This window comes from Ambystoma mexicanum, chromosome 6q (genome assembly GCF_040938575.1).
Source record: "Ambystoma mexicanum isolate Mex_15411 chromosome 6q, UKY_AmexF1_1, whole genome shotgun sequence".
Classification (NCBI taxonomy): Eukaryota; Metazoa; Chordata; class Amphibia; order Caudata; family Ambystomatidae; genus Ambystoma; species Ambystoma mexicanum.
The window spans coordinates 1,037,692,226-1,037,711,826 of NC_090937.1; the positions used below are offsets into that span (position 1 = coordinate 1,037,692,226).

General features: G+C 42.2%; 1 protein-coding gene across 3 annotated transcripts in view; it reads left to right on the top strand.

The window, feature by feature from the left end:
- Positions 1–19,601, top strand: part of MTUS1 (microtubule associated scaffold protein 1) — a 1,716,559-nt gene that overhangs the window by 916,032 nt on the left and 780,926 nt on the right. The window contains exon 1 of one of the 3 annotated variants that reach the window (XM_069631570.1): positions 10,455–11,104. The exons of the other annotated variants lie outside the window; for them this stretch is intronic. Coding sequence (XP_069487671.1) covers positions 10,915–11,104 — 190 coding nt within the window. The 5' untranslated portion in view covers positions 10,455–10,914. Of the gene's footprint in view, positions 1–10,454; positions 11,105–19,601 lie in introns of those variants that run through there. 3 annotated transcript variants of the gene reach the window in all.

The following is a 19,601-nucleotide window of genomic DNA, read 5'->3' on the forward strand; positions in this document are numbered from 1 at the left end:
ACACCCTTCTCTTACCCCTTGCTTCTTTCCGCATTCGCTCCAAATCTTATAAACTCTTCTGTGCAAGAGTACAGTTGGACCAGAATACTAAGTAGTTCAAGATCTACACCTAATTTCATCAAATTGCGCCACAATTACGTTCTATCCATCTTACCGAGCACCATTGAAAGATCCCTGAAAGCTAGATACAGATTACCTTTGTTTATCATATAATAATTCTCGATCAGGCGTGATAAGTTGAGACATTGCTCCTCTGTCCCTACACCAGTCGGAAAACCCAACTGCGTAATCGGGAGGATATTGGCTTCCTCTACCCAGGCCAGGAGGTTATTATAAAAGAGTTTGCCTAGAATCTTCAAGGACATATCACTTGATGGTATAGGGCGATAACAGCCGACTACATTTCTAGTTCCTTTCTTAAATATAGGGATAATGGTACTTGTATGCCATCTATTGGGTAATTTATGAGACACCAAAACAGCTCTAATTGCATTACAAATCCGATGGGCCTACAGCGTCGCATTAGCCTTACATACCCTTTCACCTTGTCTGGTCCTGAAATGATAGTCTCAGTGATTTTTAGAGAGAGAGAAATCACCCACTAATTTTGTCAAACTTTGCAGATTAGAACTCACTGTCTCATTTCTCTTCAGCTTGACCATATAACAAAATAACGTATCTTAAACATTCTTCTGCAGAGAGTTACATCCCCCCCTCACTTTTTGCTGGAGATTCATTCCTATACCCCTGAGCTACCATTCGTTAACAGTTTTTGGATTCATTTGAGTTAGACTATCCCTATTGCTCCAACCATTTCCCTTTCTCTTGGGCACATATAGCTTCATTCAGAACCCTTGTACAGTTCCCTAGCGCTACCACCAGGAAGGCTCTATCGAGGTGTCTTATTTCTAACATTTCTATAAGCCACCAACCATTCGTTCTTGGCGATTCCAGAATCCTTTGTGTACCAACCTCTACATGCAGGCCTCATCCGATTAATGGAGCTTGAAGTAAGGACCTCTTTAATGGTCTTATTTATTTATTTTTCTTTAATGGTCTCGTTCAAAAGGTTAAAAGCACCTATAATAGCAATTTTATCGATTCTATCGATTAACGTGTCATCAAATGTTTGGAACCTTTTTCCGCAATACACTGAGATAGGTGGACTTCCTTATCAAATTGCCATATGATCCTTCTTCCTATACAAATAAATATTGTACTCTTCTCCACCAAACTACCCTTTCTTACATTGTCTTGTGTGAATATTTTTACTTGTTTTTGTTTTATGTACCTCCCATCCTCCTCCCCGCCTGCACTTCCCTTCCTCCCTTTCTTCCCCCTTTTCATGTTCAGCACTTGAACGTTCCAAACCATCTCGCGACATATTCAGAATGCTATTGTTTCTTCCCCTCTACCCCTACTGCTCTCATGCTATAGCACTTGCACGTTCTGAATATTTAAAGACCTTTTAAGAACCTTTTGTTGTAGTTTTATCCCATCTCTTCATCCCTATCCCCGCCCTTGTCTTGATGCGCCTTGAAACACAATTCTGCTGTATATTGCGGTTTACAAATAACCAATAAAATAAATAAAAAAGAAATACAATCTCCACTGTAGAGTTTAAGGTGCATGATCACTCTCCACTTGTTCAATCACCCTTATGTTGATCACTCTCCGCCAGTTACAGAATCCAATTATAAAATAATCTATAGGTGCAAATAAGGTTCTACAAAAGTAACTTTAGCAGACCTATGTGATAAATATCTACCATTAATAAAACATAGCCTATGTTCAGCGCACATTTTAAGACTAAGTCCCTGCATATTTTGGACCTCAGAGTTAGTTGCCATCTTTGGGATGTTACACCCCTCTTCATTGTTGTCTAGGGCCTCATCACTCACACCAGACTCCACTCTAGCATTCACATCCCCCTCCATGATGATACATTGATTAGACTATGGTAACATTGCATAATCACCCACTAGTTGGTTATATAAACTATGCAGGGCATCCAGGTTGAGAGTACATGCATTACTTCCGGCAACATTATTATAATCTTTAAAGATGTAATCAGACACCCCCTGAATAGAATGACCTTTTAAAATGTAAATATTGCCTGTGAACCCCATATGTAGATTGAAATCCCCCACAATATCTGCTTTAATCAATGTCGGCAGTCGCCCTTAGCACAACCTCTAATAGCGATAGTAGCAGAAGTAAAAAATGATTGATAACCTTGGATCTGTGGACACACCAGTGCCCGGTTTCCTGAAATAAAATATCGTACTGGGATATAAACCTGTCCAAACAGGGTCCTTCAGTTTCAAACCTCTCCCCACTACATACCATAGAGAATCTACAACATATTTAGTTTAGCACCACCAGTGTCTCCTTAACCATCATCACGTGTATTGGGATATGTCAGAAGCCATATAAGTTACAGAAACAGCATCTGCTGCCACCACCCGCAACCCCCCCCCAATATTCCATCCATTAGAATCATTATGGGGCTCTTTAAAGATGTCAGCAATATATCAGGCCTTTTTTCCTCCTTTGGGTAATCTCTCCTACCACCATACTCTACCCGATTTACCCTAACATCTAACTGGGTATCTTCCTCATACAGAACCTTATCAACTCTACAAAACTAATTTACTTTGATGTTATGTGGACAAGAGGGAGACTGGCGATCAATCAAAAAAATCTAATTTTCCTCCACCATACCCTCCTTACTAATAATATTCCCCTTACTAGGGTTATCACTGATAGTATCTGTTAAAAGAGGAAATGCGTTCAATTGTATCATAGAGCTGTTAGGTGGTAAGGCCCAATATTGAATTGATAACAGGCCTTCAACTAACTCTGGGTCTGCCAAAGTGATAGTGATACAATCCTTACTCTCCCCCACATGGAACCTAATATCCTATGCATCATTAAGAGACAGCCCTTCACATGTCTTAACCTATGAATTACCTTGTTAATGAGAGATTCAGCATTCTCAAATTGCTGCTCTTTTAGCCTCTGTACCCCCACACATATATAGGGCTGATCTATCTGGCTTTACTTTCTTTATCATAATTGGCGGTACTAGGCATAGCCCCATATCTTCTTGTGACCGGGAAGTCACCGTGTGGATAAGATTCACCCGTTGACGAGGGAATCTGAGTGCCATGAATAAAATCTACAAAACAGCATTGGCTGCATTGAACAGGGAGAGCTATTAAGAGTCCGATGGGTAGATGTTTGAGACGAGAAGGGTCTAACCCTGCCATATATATTGCAGTTTCATCATGCAGAGTATACTGCTGTTCGTCCTGATGAAGGCCTAATCACATTGAGCGGTGGTGAAGATGGAATCCCCCATAAGAGGCCGAAAAACACGTCTGTCACACTGTTTTGTTTGTACAATACACAGTGCATTAAAGGAATATACGCAGGTCTGAGACGGAACACATGAGAGTTAATAGAGATTATGAGGTTGCTGATGTTTTTTCGCCAGCAGGAAACACTGAAGTAGAGTGTGTATATTGTACATGGCCAGAGGAAAGGCATTTGGGTGACAAGTCGAGACCTACGTCTCTGTAATAAGAAAAGTGAATTTGTTGCTAAAAGTACTGTTATTCATAAGTGTACTATCTCTGTTTTTAGCTTTTATGAGTCACTTTTACTAACCCCATTACTTATTTTATTTTTAAATACTCCACTGAGAGTGGACTGGAGACTGTTATTTGGTGCTATTGAGTTCTGCTTATCATCTACATAATAAAAACATGTATTGTTTGTACAGTAAACTATTGAGCACAGAAATGTTCCTGCAGGAAAAATGTTTTGAACGGAGTGTGACTGAGCTAGAAAGATGATGGGTGTTTGGTTGGAGTTAGGATAAACGCATGCGTCTCCCACAGTTGTTCTTTATTCTCCATAATAGCTGTGACTTTTCACGAGTACACAGAGCGACAGACGTCTAATTTGACCAATGTTGTAACACTTCCATGATCTCTGCCATGCACCGACAGTCAAGGAATGATGGGCTGGATTTTGTACCGTGAGCTTTTCCTTTCAAGGAGGACGAATGACTAGAGGGACCTCTTTGTCTCCATCATCGTGGTCAGATAGGGAAGCAGGGAAATAGGGTGAAGACTGTCCTTTTAAAGTGGTGTACAGATGGCTTCTTAACCATAAGCACTATTTTTGCATAAGAATCAGTGCCTCCTCTGGTGGAGTTATTGATATTAGTGACTACCTAAACTTAGTCACGGCATCACAAGCGCATTCATCTCTTCCCAGCTTGATTTCTAGAACTTCCTTTAACTTGGAACTTCTCAAGTCCAAGTTCTGTGGGCAAAAAAGGGGTGCCTGATTAAAGTCCCTGGTCCTTCAGGCGTCATATAACCATAATATAATATCGGACCAACGGAACAGGGAATAGCTATTCACAACATTTATTTATCAATACCAATAAATGTTCCATTTGTGATTTCTAAAAACTTTTATTCTCATATCAAAAAATTCATTAAAAATATATAAAATCAAACGTAACAAACAAATATCTGCATCAAGCATTCATACTGATTCACTCCTACCAATCTTTCCACTCTTTGTTTTGTTATCACAGTATATATATATATATATCTTTTTGTCTTTTGGCCTCCTACATGTACAGCCTCCAATTTTTGTTTACACAATGATCAATCCACTCCTGTAATGGTACTGCCTGTGTGTTCCTAATCACACAGGCCCATGTCTACATGTGTTCGGTTGTCTTTTCGGGACATAACCATTCGTAGCCCCTTGGATCTTGCAACCTTCTTCAGGACAGAAAATCGGGAGTGTCCTTGTTCCCGTAAGCCTAAAGTAGGGTGAGTATCGCCACCTAAAATACAATACAGAATATCAACAGACCTGACTAACCATCACTCAAACTTTCATATATTCTATTTCATTATTATAAGCTATTCCCTCCTATTCACGTCACATTAAATGTGTAGAAAAAATGATTCTAACAAGTAATCATAGTATCAATATTGATGAGCGATGAACTTCTTAACACCCATGCAATTGATTGTCGGATTTAATCCTATCTGCATCATTGCATAATGGCCACTCTAATCTGTCCACGTCAAAAGATGCAAATAAACCCAAACTGAACATAATTTCATTCATGTACTAACTCAAATTAATTTGCTGTATTCACACATCAATGTATTTAATATGGACTCTTCAAGAGAGATTCTTCATGTTTTAGGCAGGGCTATCAATTGCAAAATAGCTCGTACAAGGAAAAAGGGGATTCATTGATACTCTTCATAGTTTATACATAATGAAGTGGAAAAACTATGATTAGTGGTGGATTGAAAATACTTACACCTGTTGTAACGTATTCTTATACAGGGGGTTGTTTATAGCCACCTGCAGCCACAAAGTACCGCTCTGGTGATGATCTTACAGCAGGATCTGAAAAAATAGATTATGGGAAGCTGACTGAACTGGCCTTTTTATAAACTTATATCGTAATGATACACACATCTTTCTAGGTAACTATTCAAAAATAGACATTTCCATTATAGCTTGTCACCACTTATTTCTGTTTCAATTCTCTGCTAATTCCCATTTCAATATTAGCCCTAAAGAGCATATTTTATTAGTTTAAAAGTGTCAAATGCCTATCTTAAAGATTCTTAGGTGTTGAACCCACTTCCTCTGTTCTATATTCCCCTCGTTTCCTCCCGGACTGCCATTCGCCCTCTCCTGCTTACCTGATTCATTCCGCTAGCAGAGTCCATCTACGTGCCCTGTCGCATTAGTCTTCCGGCGCCGATTTAGTGCCGATCTCGCGTGTTTATTTATGCTTGTGAATCTATGGAGACAGAAAGAGGACTATCGCTCATCTTCCGTGTGTAAACACTGAAAAGGGACTCATTTCTTTATTTGTAACCATCAAAGATGAGAAAAAACTCTCTTCCTGGATAAGTTGACACTGACTGCCTACTGTTTCGAGAAATAAGAGATCTGAGTCTCGATTTCTGAGACGCGCTGTAGAGCAAACAGAGCCCGATCTCCACCTTTCATTCGTTAATGTGTGATTAGTGCTCCCCATTCAACTGAAAGGTTGAGGCCATTCCTCACTGTGTCTAAACGATATATCCATCGTTGTTCCAATTTGTGTAGCATGGTGGATATGTCTCCTCTTTTTGAAATGTTTATGGTTTGTAACACAAACCATCTCAAATCTGTATCTTTATGTTGTTTGAGACTAAAGTGGTCCACCAGGGGTTTTTCAGCTACCTTATTCCGGATACAACTGCGATGTTCCCCTATGCGTTGTCTAATCCCTCTTGTTGTTTTGCCCACATACAGGAGATTACAGGGACATCTAATGATGTAGATCGCATTTTTCGTGCGGCAGTTTGTATGTGCGTTTATTTTCCATTTTATAGCCCCATGGTTGAACTCTTGTCTTATCTCAGATAATGGACATGACACGCAGTTTCCACATTTGTGGTGGCCTCGAACTGGGGGTAATCCCCATTGGTTCAGTATAGTTTGTTCTACGGTCAAATCTCTGTATGTATGCACTAGACGTTGTCTCAGATTTTGATTATTTTTAAAAGCGAAGATAGGTTTCTTCGACAGGCTTCCTGGTTGTTTGATTATATCCCAGTTTCGATTCACAATTCTTTTAATTTCATTGCTTATTGGATTAAAGGTTGTAACACACACTAAACTCTCGTGTTTCTTTTTCTCTTTTGGTACCAGGCATTCGTTTGGAACCAGGCATTCGTTCAGTTGGAGACCACACTTTTTCGTAAAACCACTGATAAGAATACGTTATTACACTATTCTAGTTTTCACCCAGTGGGTCTGCGCCAGAATTTACCCTATGGGCAGTTTTTAAGGATACAGAGAAACTGCACCGAAAAGGATGAATATAAAAAACATGCAGAGGATCTGAAGGGAAGGTTACTGAACAGAGGGTATCCAAAGAAATTAGTCAAGGATAATTTGAAAAGAGCCCTGAACAAGAATAGAGACGAATGCCTGGTACCAAAAGAGAAAAAGAAACACGAGAGATTATTGTGTGTTACAACCTTTAATCCAATAAGCAATGAAATTAAAAGAATTGTGAATCGAAACTGGGATATAATCAGACAACTAGGAAGCCTGTCGAAGAAACCTATCTTCGCTTTTAAAAAGAATCAAAATCTGAGACAACGTCTAGTGCATACATACAGAGATTTGACCGTTGAACAAACGATACTGAACCAATGGGGATTACCCCAGTTCGAGGCCACCACAAATGTGGAAACTGTGTCGTGTCCATTATCTGAGACAAGACAAGAGTTCAACCATGGGGCTATAAAATGGAAAATGAACGCACATACAAACTGCTGCATGAAAAATGCGATCTACATCATTAAATGTCCCTGTAATCTCCTGTATGTGGGCAAAACAACAAGAGAGATTAGACAACGCATAGGGGAACATCGCAGTTGTATCCGGAATAAGGTAACTGAAAAACCCTTGGTGGACCACTTTAGTCTCAAACAACATAAAGATACAGATTTGAGATGGTTTGTGTTACACACCATAAAAATTTCAAAAAGAGGAGGAGACATATTCACCATGCTACACAAATTGGAACAACAATGGATATATCGTTTAGACACAGTGAGGAATGGCCTCAACCTTTCAGTTGAATGGGGAGCACTGATCCCACATTAACAAATGAAATGTGGAGATCGGGCTCTGTTTGCACTACAGCGCGTCTCAGAAATCGAGACTTGGATCTCTTTTATTTCTCGAAACAGTAGGCAGTCAGTGTCAACTTATCCAGGAAGAGAGTTTTTTCTCTCATCTCTGATGGTTACAAATAAAGAAATGAGTCCCTTTTCAGTGTTCACACACGGAAGATGAGCGATAGTCCTCTTTCTGCCTCCATAGATTCGCGAGCATAAATAAAGACGTGAGATCGGCACTAAATCGGTGCCGGAAGACGAATGTGACACGGCACGTAGATGAACTCTGCTAGCGGAATGAATCAGGTAAGCAGGAGAGGGCGAATGGCAGTCCGGGAGGAAACGAGGGGAATCTAGAACAGAGGAAGTGGGTTCAAGACCTAAGAACCTTTAAGATAGGCATTTGACACTTTTTAAACTAACAAAATATGCTCTTTAGGGCCTATATTGAACTGGGAATTAGCAGAGAACTGAAACAGAAATAAGTGGTGACAAGCTATAACTGAAATGTCTATTTTTGAATAGTTACCTAGAAAGATGTGTGTATCATTACGATATAAGTTTATAAAAAGGCCAGTTATTCAGTCAGCTTTCCGTAATCTATTTTTTCAGATCCTGCTGTAGGATCATCACCAGAGCGGTACTTTGTGGCTGCAGGTGGATATAAACAACCCCCTGTATAAGAATACGTTACAACAGGTGTAAGTATTTTCAATCCACCACTAATCATAGTTTTTCCACTTCATTATGTATAAACTATGAAGAGTATCAATGAATCCCGAAGAACCTCTCTTGAAGAGTCCATATTAAATACATTGATGTGTGAATACAGCAAATTAATTTGAGTAAGTACATGAATGAAATTATGTTCAGTTTGGGTTTATTTGCATCTTTTGATGTGGACAGATTAGAGTGGCCATTATGCAATGATGCAGATAGGATTAAATCCGACAATCAATTGCATGGGTGTTAAGAAGTTCATCGCTCATTAATATTGATACTATGATTACTTGTTAGAATCATTTTTTCTACACATTTAATGTGACGTGAATAGGAGGGAATAGCTTATAATAATGAAATAGAATATATGAAAGTTTGAGTGATGGTCAGTGAGGTCTGTTGATATTCTGTATTGTATTTTAGGTGGTGATACCCTACTTGAGGCTTACGGGAACAAGGATACTCCCGATTCTCTGTCCTGAAGAAGGTTGCAAGATCCAATGGGCTACGAATGTGGATGTCCCGAAAAGACAACTGAAACACGTGTAGACATAGGCCTGTGTGATTAGGAACACGCAGGCAGTACCATCACAGGAGTGGATAGAGGACTTTTTTGATCATTGTGTAAACAAAAATTGGAGGCTGTCCATGTAGGAGGCCAAAAGACAAAAAGATATGTATACTGTGATAACAAAACAAAGAGTGGAAAGATTGGTAGGAGTGAATCAGTATGAATGCTTGATGCAGATATTTGTTTGTTTGATTTTATATATTTTTTATGAATTTTTTGATATGAGAATAAAGGTTTTTAGAAATCAACAAATGGAACATTTATTGGTATTGATAAATAAATGTTGTGAATAGCTATTCCCTGTTCTGTTGGTCCGATATTATATTATTGTCAAGTTCTGTGGGCGCCAGCTTGTCCAAAATGCTGTAGCCCATATAATCATTGGATAGAAATGCCCACAGCAGATCTTACCAGCAATCCTAGCCCTCCACTGGCTCTCCATTCAGCCAAGGGCATAGTTGAAATCCTTGTGCAGTCTCTATCACATAGATCACGGCAAAAGTCTTTCTTTTCTGGTTGAAAAAGTTCAGCAGACACCTGGCCAACAGGTCACTGATGTTAACAAAGACTACTGAGTACCAATTTCGGTTGGGCGATATTGTATGTAAATATGTGCTCTGTAAAGCGCTTTAGATTAAAGAACTATATAAATAACACATCATTATCATTACTGGCCCCCACCCAGTAGGCCTCACAAGGAGGGGTGTCCGTGGACTCATTAGAAGTCCCCCCCTCTCACACACACAATAAACAACAATCGCCAAGCATTCAGAACGGCAGTACAGTCTTGGTGGTGTTCTCCAACAGCAGACAAAACCCCTGGCTCAACTCGTCGATGTATTTTCGGCACCAAGTTTACAAACATTAAAATGGCAGTTATGAAAGCTATAATGTCAGCATGCCAAAGTGTAAACGTTTAAAGCGTGTTTTTGACGCAAGGCTAATTTGCCCTGGTATTATTTTTCCAGTTCCTTGGCGGAACCTGTCTTGGAGAGGCCATCCCATTGCTTCCCTATGAACTCCAGCCGCGTGTCTTGGAATGCCTTTAAATGTAGTCTATTTTTGGCGTGCTTGACGGGTACCGTGCAGTTGTTTTAAAAACTGTATTAAGTAGTGATGATCGGATTGCACAGCACAAGTTCTCACAGCTCCGTCGTTTCCAAGTAATTCTTATCCTGAATACCGCAGTCATCGAGTACAAAGTGTAAACAGGGTTGCACTCATTAAATATTGAACCTGAGGTGCGCGCTGGCGTTTGAGATTTCATTTACAAATCGGATGAATGGGTTGCCTTGTGGTATGTGGGCCCGCCCCTTCGCATTTTTTGTGTAGCTTTGCGCCCATTATTTCCATCTGCTTTTCATTATCGTTTCCTGACGTGAACTGCTCCGCTGCAGTGTAGTACTCAGCCCTAACCCTCCCAGTGTTGCTTGTTACCGCTTACTGTGCAATTGTTATCCTGAAATGAAAGCTGTCGCGTGCCGGCAAGCATTCGGCATGTTTATTCATCAGTAGGGGCCAGGGATAAACATCCACCCGTGGAACAAGGCGCGTGTTCTGCCCCGGTCCAGTCATCGCCATATTGACCGCAGTGTCGCGACCAGATTCCTGCCTGTGATCCCTGCTCACAGAGGGTCTTTCAGCCCACACGCTTGAGTCCATCCCTTCAGGGCGGGGAGTGGTCTTGCGTGGATGTGTTGCTCAGATGAGGAAGATGGCTTGAATACCCCCCACCCCGCGTCTTGATTTTCTGCCAGCTCTAATCCCCCTGGCCTGTGCCTAGAAGCTGCGGGCGGCTTACTTCCACCCGAGTTCACTGAGAACATGCAGCGCGCACCGTGGAGGCTGAACATGGCTGCAGCTGTCAGCCGGCTCTGAGCCCTTTAAATGACTGTACCGGGAGGATACCGCAGCTGCACGCAGACGGACTTCTCCCCTCATCTGTTCATCAACTCCACGCTCATGCCGCCGGCGGTCTCGGGCAAGCCCTGCGACGTCACCTTGCTGACCCTCATCGTGGTGGGCTCCTACAGCTTTTGCATAATTCCTTTGTTAGCCACGTTTACTGAGAGACGAAGTAGGTCATTCCCATCGTTAATGCTGTTGTTTTCAGGTCGTTCTCTTGTTCAGTGCAACTGTGCTTTTCTGCAATTGGGAGCTCTCTCTCGATTTGCTGAGCAGCAGAGGGCACTGATGTTAGTTACAATCCATACCTATTTTATAATGGGTGTGCATTGAGTACATGTTTGAGAGTAAGAGCTGGTTGGGCATTTGTCTTCTGAATGATCGTGTTGGTGTTAGGATTTTTCAGGCTCTAGCCATGCATTATTTTTCTGCATGCCTTATTTCACATGTTGCTGTGTATCTCGATTTATTAAAGTTGTATTAGCCAGGACTCAATGCGTGTGCTGGGGGAGGGGGCTGCGGGGTAAGGTGGGGGCGGAGGGGAATGCGCAGGTGAAGGTGCACCACCAGCCGCCCCAGGCACCCACCTTGTGTGTGCTGCTGAACAGCCAGCGCGCTCTTCATTTGTTAACGGTCTGTTGGGTTTCTCTTTGTGTTGCCAGTTCGATCTGCTAGCTGCAGTATCAGAAATTGCTGCATTTAAAAATCCAGGCAGCCGGGTGATCCTGCCAGAGCAGAGGACAGGTCGATCGCCTGTTCGTCTGCCGATGTCATCCACTTGAAAAAGGGGTTCAGCCATAGGTCTGTGGTGTGGCATGAATTGGGGTATTATTGGCAGGAAAATGATTTAAACTTGAATTGTAAACCTCATTTACGCGTGTTCGCCATTTTAACGGTCGTTTACGGCAGCAATGCACAGCTGGGCTGCTTTGAGGGGATGGCGCTGTTGCTGATGCAAACGCGGCACGCCCTCTTTGGTAGATGCTGGCAACGGTGCATTATTTGAAAATAGTGCCGTATCTAACTGTCCCTTCAAGTTGTGCAAGGGGACTGAAGATGGAATAAACTAAAGCGCACAGCCTAGTTATTTTGTGTCATGCAAACATGCACTTGCATCAATTCGGGACTTTTTTGTTGTTGTCCCAAATTAATCATTTTGTTTTGGGTCCGCTTTTATATTTGCGGATACAGCTCACAAATTTAATATTTTAGCTACCCCGTTGCTGCTCTCCTGGTTAGGAGGACCGTAATCTATATCGTCGAAGTACGGAAACCGCTAAATGTCCTTGCGTGTGTAATTATCTACATGAATTAATAGGTATGTGTGGGGTTCCTTTCTTGGCCAAGAATACAGCTATTGTGCCCTCCCTCACTCACGGGTACTACAATGTGTGCCTGCGTGACGCATGTCTCCCGAGGCCCGTGCACAACGACCATGTATTTGCCGCCAGTTTGCAGTATTGCCTCACCTCCGTTGCAGGTGCACTTGGGTGTGTGACATTCTCCCCGTCGTGGAGTAGAACCTTCAGATTCCGAATACGCTTTGTTTGAAGAAGTCTAAATATGTCGTGTCATAATGCATATTGGGTTGTCTTCACGCGTGTGCGCCTAGAAGTGTGGATAAAAGGCCAGGAGCATCTTTCAGTTGCAGCTATATGCAACATCCCAAGACGTGGCTGGCCGTTGCTCACAGGGGGCTGGAGGATGCATTCCCCAACCCCGTCTCCCATCCCCCTCCAAACCAACCATAGCCATCTTGTCGATCTTACGCCCAACAATATTTATTGTACAAACTGAATTGAAATGACCGATTGCGATTGAAATGAATGATTGCGTTGTGTGCCCTGAAGGTAGAACCTGGATGCAGGCCAACTGTCCACTGTTGCATGTAAGACTCCCTTTCCGACAACTGAAGCCTCGTTGGATTTTAGGGGATAGAAAGCAAGAATGTTTATGCACCCAGACTCGTACAATTATTTTCAACACATTTGATTTACTCTGGGGATGTGCAGTTTGTCATCACAGATTAAGCCACTTCAGAGACTAGGGCGTGCTCATGCGCTTAAAGACGGCAGGAGAAGTTGGTGTACGTGTAGGGGACTACATAATACAAATATTACTTGGACGTTCCTGTAGTGACGTGAGCAGAGGTGGCCGCGATTCTCTCTGGTAGGCTTTATGGACCCAGTGGGCAGTTGAAGCTTCCCTGGAGTGTACTTGATTCTCACGTTCTGTGTTCAGATGCCAGCTCGGAAAAGTCTGGCTTGTGTAACCGTGTTCTCCTCCACCCATACAGTGAGGGAGAGGGTAGGAACAAATGGGGGTGGGTGTAGGAAGCCTAATGGAAGGTAAAGGGTATACATACCCCTGTAAACGAAAGAGAAATCCTGCGGCCACTGTAGCGTAAACAAAACCGAATATTCAGAGATTCTCACAGGATGCCTGGGGTTTTTAGGCATGTTGTTGCTGAATTTGAAGGCAGTCACCCCACGCTCTTCTCTGTGCTGGCTTCTTAGTGACTGTCTGTGATGAAATGACTGCTAACCTGCAGGAGTACTTGGATGAGTAGTTGCTAAGCAGCCTACTCAGCTCCACACTACTACAAAACCACAAGTGATCCCAATCATAAAAGTGAAACGAGCACATTCAACAGAGATCTATCTAATCTATCTAATCTATCTAATCTATTTTATCTATTTTATCTATCTATCGCCTTTGCCTTTTGTGGGAATGTGAAGGAGGGCAGGGTATACTCTTAGGAGCGTGGGAGGTGGCAACACTAGCAACCCAGGGACAAAGAAAAGAGGTGAAGCTAAGGCTTCTAGGGGGCTATGGCACTATCAAAGACCTGGAACATAGGCACACAAACCCAAGGAAAAAAGTGCCCTATAGTAATGTACATCAAATTAATTCAAACAACCTTCGAGTCATGTTGAAATTATCTTTACTGTAGTTGACATAATTTTTCAAAACAAAACACAGTGCATCAGTCATCTAATAAAAACAACCAACCTGGTTACAAAAAAGAAATGTGTATCCTAACACACCAGAGAACATCAAAAGCACTACTCCCACACCCTACTCGATATCAATGCACCAACCATTGACATTCCTAATCTCATTTATACCACCCACGCGTAACTTCAAACACAATTGAAATGACAAAATAAAACATAGATACAGAAAGGAAAATTATCTGCAATTACTTTAACCTCTTAAGTGCCAGGCTATCATGCAAGTCTATGCAAAAAGGACGAGCATACTCGTCCTTGGCACTTATTGCACTGTTAGTTATAACTGTATAAACAGACTATGAGATCATCAGTCCTATATTACAATCATCCTGGTTCGCAAAGGTATAAGTATCCAACATCACTGTCAAAACAGTAGCAACCCAAACACCAATAGTACAAGGACTCCAAAATTAAAGAATGGACAATTTAAGTTCTATAATATATATATATATATATATATATATATATATGTATATATATATATATATATATATATTACTTTAAACACTCAAAAATGCAAATAACTAGAAAACGCAAGCAAAAACCCAATACTCGAAGGGTGCTTAAAAAGCACTGTGGTCTCAAAGTGGACCCGGGGGACAGGGTCACTTCACAGTAACTTATTGTCTTTGGTGGCTCAACAGCATTGAGCTAGGCTTTCAGTAGGTTCCTCAGGTGGTGATTACAACACGTGGCATGATGAAGCCAGGGACGGGACAGGCAGGCGATGTTCAGGTCGGTCTTGCTCACTAGCAGTTAAATGCAGGAATCTAGGGATCAGAGCTACTCCTTGACTTTTGGGTTGCTGAAAGACCCAATCCAGGGTCTCCAGTGACTAGGCTAGTCCTTCTATTGCACGCCCATGCTTGGGAGCGTGGCTGGCACACACAAGTGGCAGTCTTCACCTGCATTGAGCAGGAGCCTGGGTCCAGTGCAGCAGCAGTTGAGGCCTTAGTTCGCTAATGTGCACCCTCACTGCTTCCAGAGAATCGTTCAGGAACAGTGCTCTCTTTTGCCTTGGATGCACCAGTCTTCACCTCTATGGCAGAGGACTCTGGAATGGACTATGCTCCCAATATGCTCCAAGAGAGGTTTTCTTGCTGACAGGAACGAAACCAGGAAGCAGTTGGAGACCCCTCCCTTATAGAGGTAAATGGTCACAGTGGATTGGACCGAAGCAAGCCTGCTATACTGGGTTCAACCCCAATTGCTGTAATAAGTGATTCTTGCCTTTTTACATGATACCCAAAGTGCCTTGTTCCTCCGGAAATTGAGGGTGACAGGAAGGCAAGAACACCCCACAAAAAAGAACGATTATGGAACCTTTTTCCCAGGTCCAGTCCCCTCTCTGATTACCATAACTCCTGCCCCTTCCCATGCCTGCAACTTCAAAGGCCCTTTGGTGTGCAGCAGCCTCGTGTGAGGTTGGCCTTTGCTATGCAAGTGCCCCCTTGAAAGCACATTTCCAAGTAGATCTGATGAGTGCTCTTTTAGTTGAGGGGGGGCATTACCTTCCTCCTGGTGATATCAGAGGGCAGCATTGTGGCTATTGTCTTGCTGGGAGCAGAACAGACAGCCTGGCTGCCATGAATACACATTGCCCTCACATATCTGGTCTGGTCTAGGTTGATACTTGTATGATATTAAATTGGTGTGGCTTTAATAATTGTGTGCGCTTATCAGTCAGTATGCCATAACCAGGTATGACTTATTTTTATGGCTTACCCAGCCACCAGATGAGAGGCTGGGGGGAGATTTATATTTTGAATCGGAGGTGCATAAGTTACAGTATCCTCGGTCTGCAGTGACTTTGGGTTACAGCAGCTGTGAGGAAAGTACAGGTGACCCTTCAGCCTGCCTGGTGCTTCAGGTGCTGAATTTGCCAGGAGACTGGCTCAGCAAGAACACATTTATGCACTGTGATTTTGGTATGGACCTTTATTAAAAGGGATTCTGATTAGCATACTCCCCTTTTTAGAGACCAAATTACCCACATTGTTTTATGTATTTGATAAAGGTAAAAAAGCTCAGGCTATTTCACCCTCAGCAGATGGACAATCCGAACACTATCACATAGAGGTGACTAGAGATTGAAGATATGTTCTCTTATTTGCACATTTCATATTTCTTTTGCCAGGTATTTTAGGCAACAGTGCTAGGTGGGTTCTATGTGAAAATACTCCCTGGTAAAAAGTTACCCGGTAGGCGATTATTCTTTTTCTTGCACCCCTAAAAGCCTTCCCTCACATATTCTAGGATGGTTGTTAATTACTGTTCTAACTCCAGTCCTAGAATATTTTGGGAAAGTGCTTGATTCTTGTGGGAGTGCAACCTTTTCCTAGGCGACTTTATCACTGGATACCAACGAGATGGCAGCACTTAAAATTCTTGTATTGCCCAGACTGGGAGCAAATGGGAGGACATTAAGAACCTGCGTCATGTGCTTGGACCTACACAGAAATAATAGCATTGATCTCAGCAGCTTGTACCAGCAGGCTTTTATATGCTTTGTTACTTAGGACCCAATTGTCCGTTCCTGACAACGTTTAACACTTACTTTGTCTGCCAATCAGATTTTTGACAATGTATTGTAATGTCTGGGTTTTGACCATGTGCATTAAAATGCAACCTCTTGTGTGCAATAACAGGCGGGATGCCTTCCCCTTGTTTGGAAAGTGGTTACTTACGCCCTATTAGTAGACCTCGGCACCGTTCGTGCTCTGAGAGATTTAGATACAAAAAAATAGTGACACAGTACAAAGTGTGCTTGTAGGATGTGTACTTTGATATAATAGATAGAAAATGGGACGAAGACACTGCAGACCTTTGCTTCTAAGACACATGTCTAGCTATCTGTACATATGGGTTGCTTCCTGAGGCCCCAACACTTGGAATTGTTCCCTAGTCTCAGCTGCAAAATCAAGTTATGAAGCTCCTTTTACAGGTATTCTCAAAATCAGAGTGAGCCCCAATGGCAACACATGGTTTGGTCTTTATAGCTACAGCTGTTTGCCCACTCAAGCAGCATTAACAAGGATTTTTATTTTTTGCTGACCTCTATAGTTCTCTCATAATTTTAATCGGGGTCCTATTCCACCATAATCAACAATGGTGGGCTAATTTTTGACTGGCCATTTTTTCTTGGACTGAAACACTGGCCACTTCCTTGCCTGAAGATTAAAATAAATTTTCCCAGCAATAATTTGGTACATTTGTAGGTAAACCTGTATGATTTGTCTTTTTTGAAAAAATACGCTTCAGTCATGGCATAGAAACGATGATCTAGGAGTTGAGGGACACGTTGTGGGACTAGTTGTGATTTGAGTGTGTGGCCAAGCCCATAGTCTTGCCATTTAAATCTACAGATTATATCATATTCTGCAATTGCTGTTGACCAGTGACACTGAATAGTCCTTCCAAACATTAAGCTACCAATCGTGCGGCTGGAAATCCACAAGTCTGTCCAGTTCATGTAGCAACACGCAGAAGCCAAATCTATTGGCATGGGAGTTTGGCGAGAGATGGGATGTGAGGAAGAGTACACAGCCTCTGGATCTTTGATTTGTTTACCCACCCATTGACTTTCCATGGTCCTGCTAATGCCTATGCCATTCCCACCCGCTACCCGTCCCTCCTCTCCCAGAACACTATATCCATTAATATCGCGGACTAACCTATTGCTCTGTAACATCAAAGGATGCGCTGTTATGGGGCTTCCACTTTTATTTTTAAAACTGTCTTCTGAAAGGTATTGGCTTAATTGTACATGTTATTCCTCCCCTGGTGTAATAATCACGAGAGCCTTGATTTATAAGAAATGTCTTCTCACAAAAACCTCAAATGTTTATTTATTCACAACCACTAATAGCTACTGTTTAATGATACAGTACGGACAGGACCAGTGCAAGGAATTTTGCAACCTTAGGCAAACTGTCAGATTGGCGCCCCCCACACCCACTCCACCCCAGATCCTCACTGTTCTCAACCAACCATCTTCATTGTGTTACCAATTGCAGCAACCCCATTACCTGCACCTAACACATTGCTTACGTCTTCTGCTGTGGTTGGATCTCATTGCACTTTCCTTACCCTCACATTTACTCAGTGTTAGGTTTCAGAAGTCAAATTAAAGCCTCTGTGTTTCATAAATACAGGTTTGATTAAACAAGTTAATGAAACTATAGCAACAACAAATGTAATGCTGAGCAAGTGGATCCTAATCCTTTATGTAAATTATATATGGGCAATACAAGCAGTAGGAAAACGATTTTGGTAATGCATGCTAGACACCTGTGCACAGTTATGCCGGAGAGAGATTCAATTAGTTGTCCAGGATAACACACTTTGGGTAAACAGTGAAGCAGTGATTGTAACCCACTCTGCTTTTTAAGCACTTGGCCACACACCTACAAAGATTTATTTGGTGTAAATATTTTAGGTTTTCAATTTGTGGGTTCATATATATTCCCAAAATGTAAAATAATGTAAGCCTGAAACTATTTCTTTTAACACCACTGTACTTACTCTACTTTCAGACACACACTGAAAGAAGTTGTGTAATGAACTACATTAGGTATGGAGATTGTGTCACAAACTTCCAGCTCCTTGTTATGCACTTTTGTTGCATATATTAATGTTAAGAACATGTCACTATCTTTATAAAGATAACATTTTCATTGTGTGTACCTCTACAGATTGCAAGTCCCAAAATATCTTCCTCCCCAGATCGCATCTCCTGTAACTCCCCTCCCCTTGACAATGGTTTCAGCTGAAAGGTGGCTCTTCAGTTCCACATAATAGCCAAAACTAATGATGAGATGGTGGAGGGCTAACCAGGATGAACCTAGATGCCCATCACCATCAAGCACTTGTGGAGGATGTCTTCAGATTGACCTACTCTGCCCTCACACTGTAATCATTTAGAACACCTTTTCTAAATTTCAGGTCAGCCTCACTCTGTGTCCTAAAGCTTCAAGAATCCTTCTGTCAGAATTCATGTCTCGACATTTGCAGGACACTGGAATACTAGGGAACTGTCAAAATCCTTTACAGGCAAAGTTTCCAGAGGTGGCCTGTAAAGGTGATGCCAGCACGAAGCACAAGATCACACATCGCTCTGTTGTCATGGAGTCTGTCCTCCAAGGTAGAGGTGGAATAATGTGTCGATGTTAGTGCTCAGTAGAGCCAAGTCCGCTCCATAACTTTCTCATGTCGGATACACTGAACTTGAGACCCACCACCTCATTTGCATAGCGTGCAGTACCTCTGGTATAAGTCAGAACTATCAAGAGACTGTCATAATACCCACACTAGAATGCCCCTAATATTAGGGTCAGCCACTCACAAGCCAAAATCACCCAAGGCAATTCTGTGGTAAACATTCCCACATGGGAGAGATGACCACTCTGAACGGCCCTGTCACAATACCCCTGATTCCCAAGCGCTACAGTGAGGTCCAGAGCCTTGTGCATGGATATGGGAGGGCCAATGAGTTCATAGTGGCCTGGTAAACAGGTAAGGCAATGAGTGCCAAAATCAGACCAATGAATCACAACCCTCCAGAGTGACATGTGAGGACTGAGCTATTTCCCAGCACAGGGTACCACATTACTACTCTTCGCACCACATGCAATGGCCAATACCCTCTGTTGCATC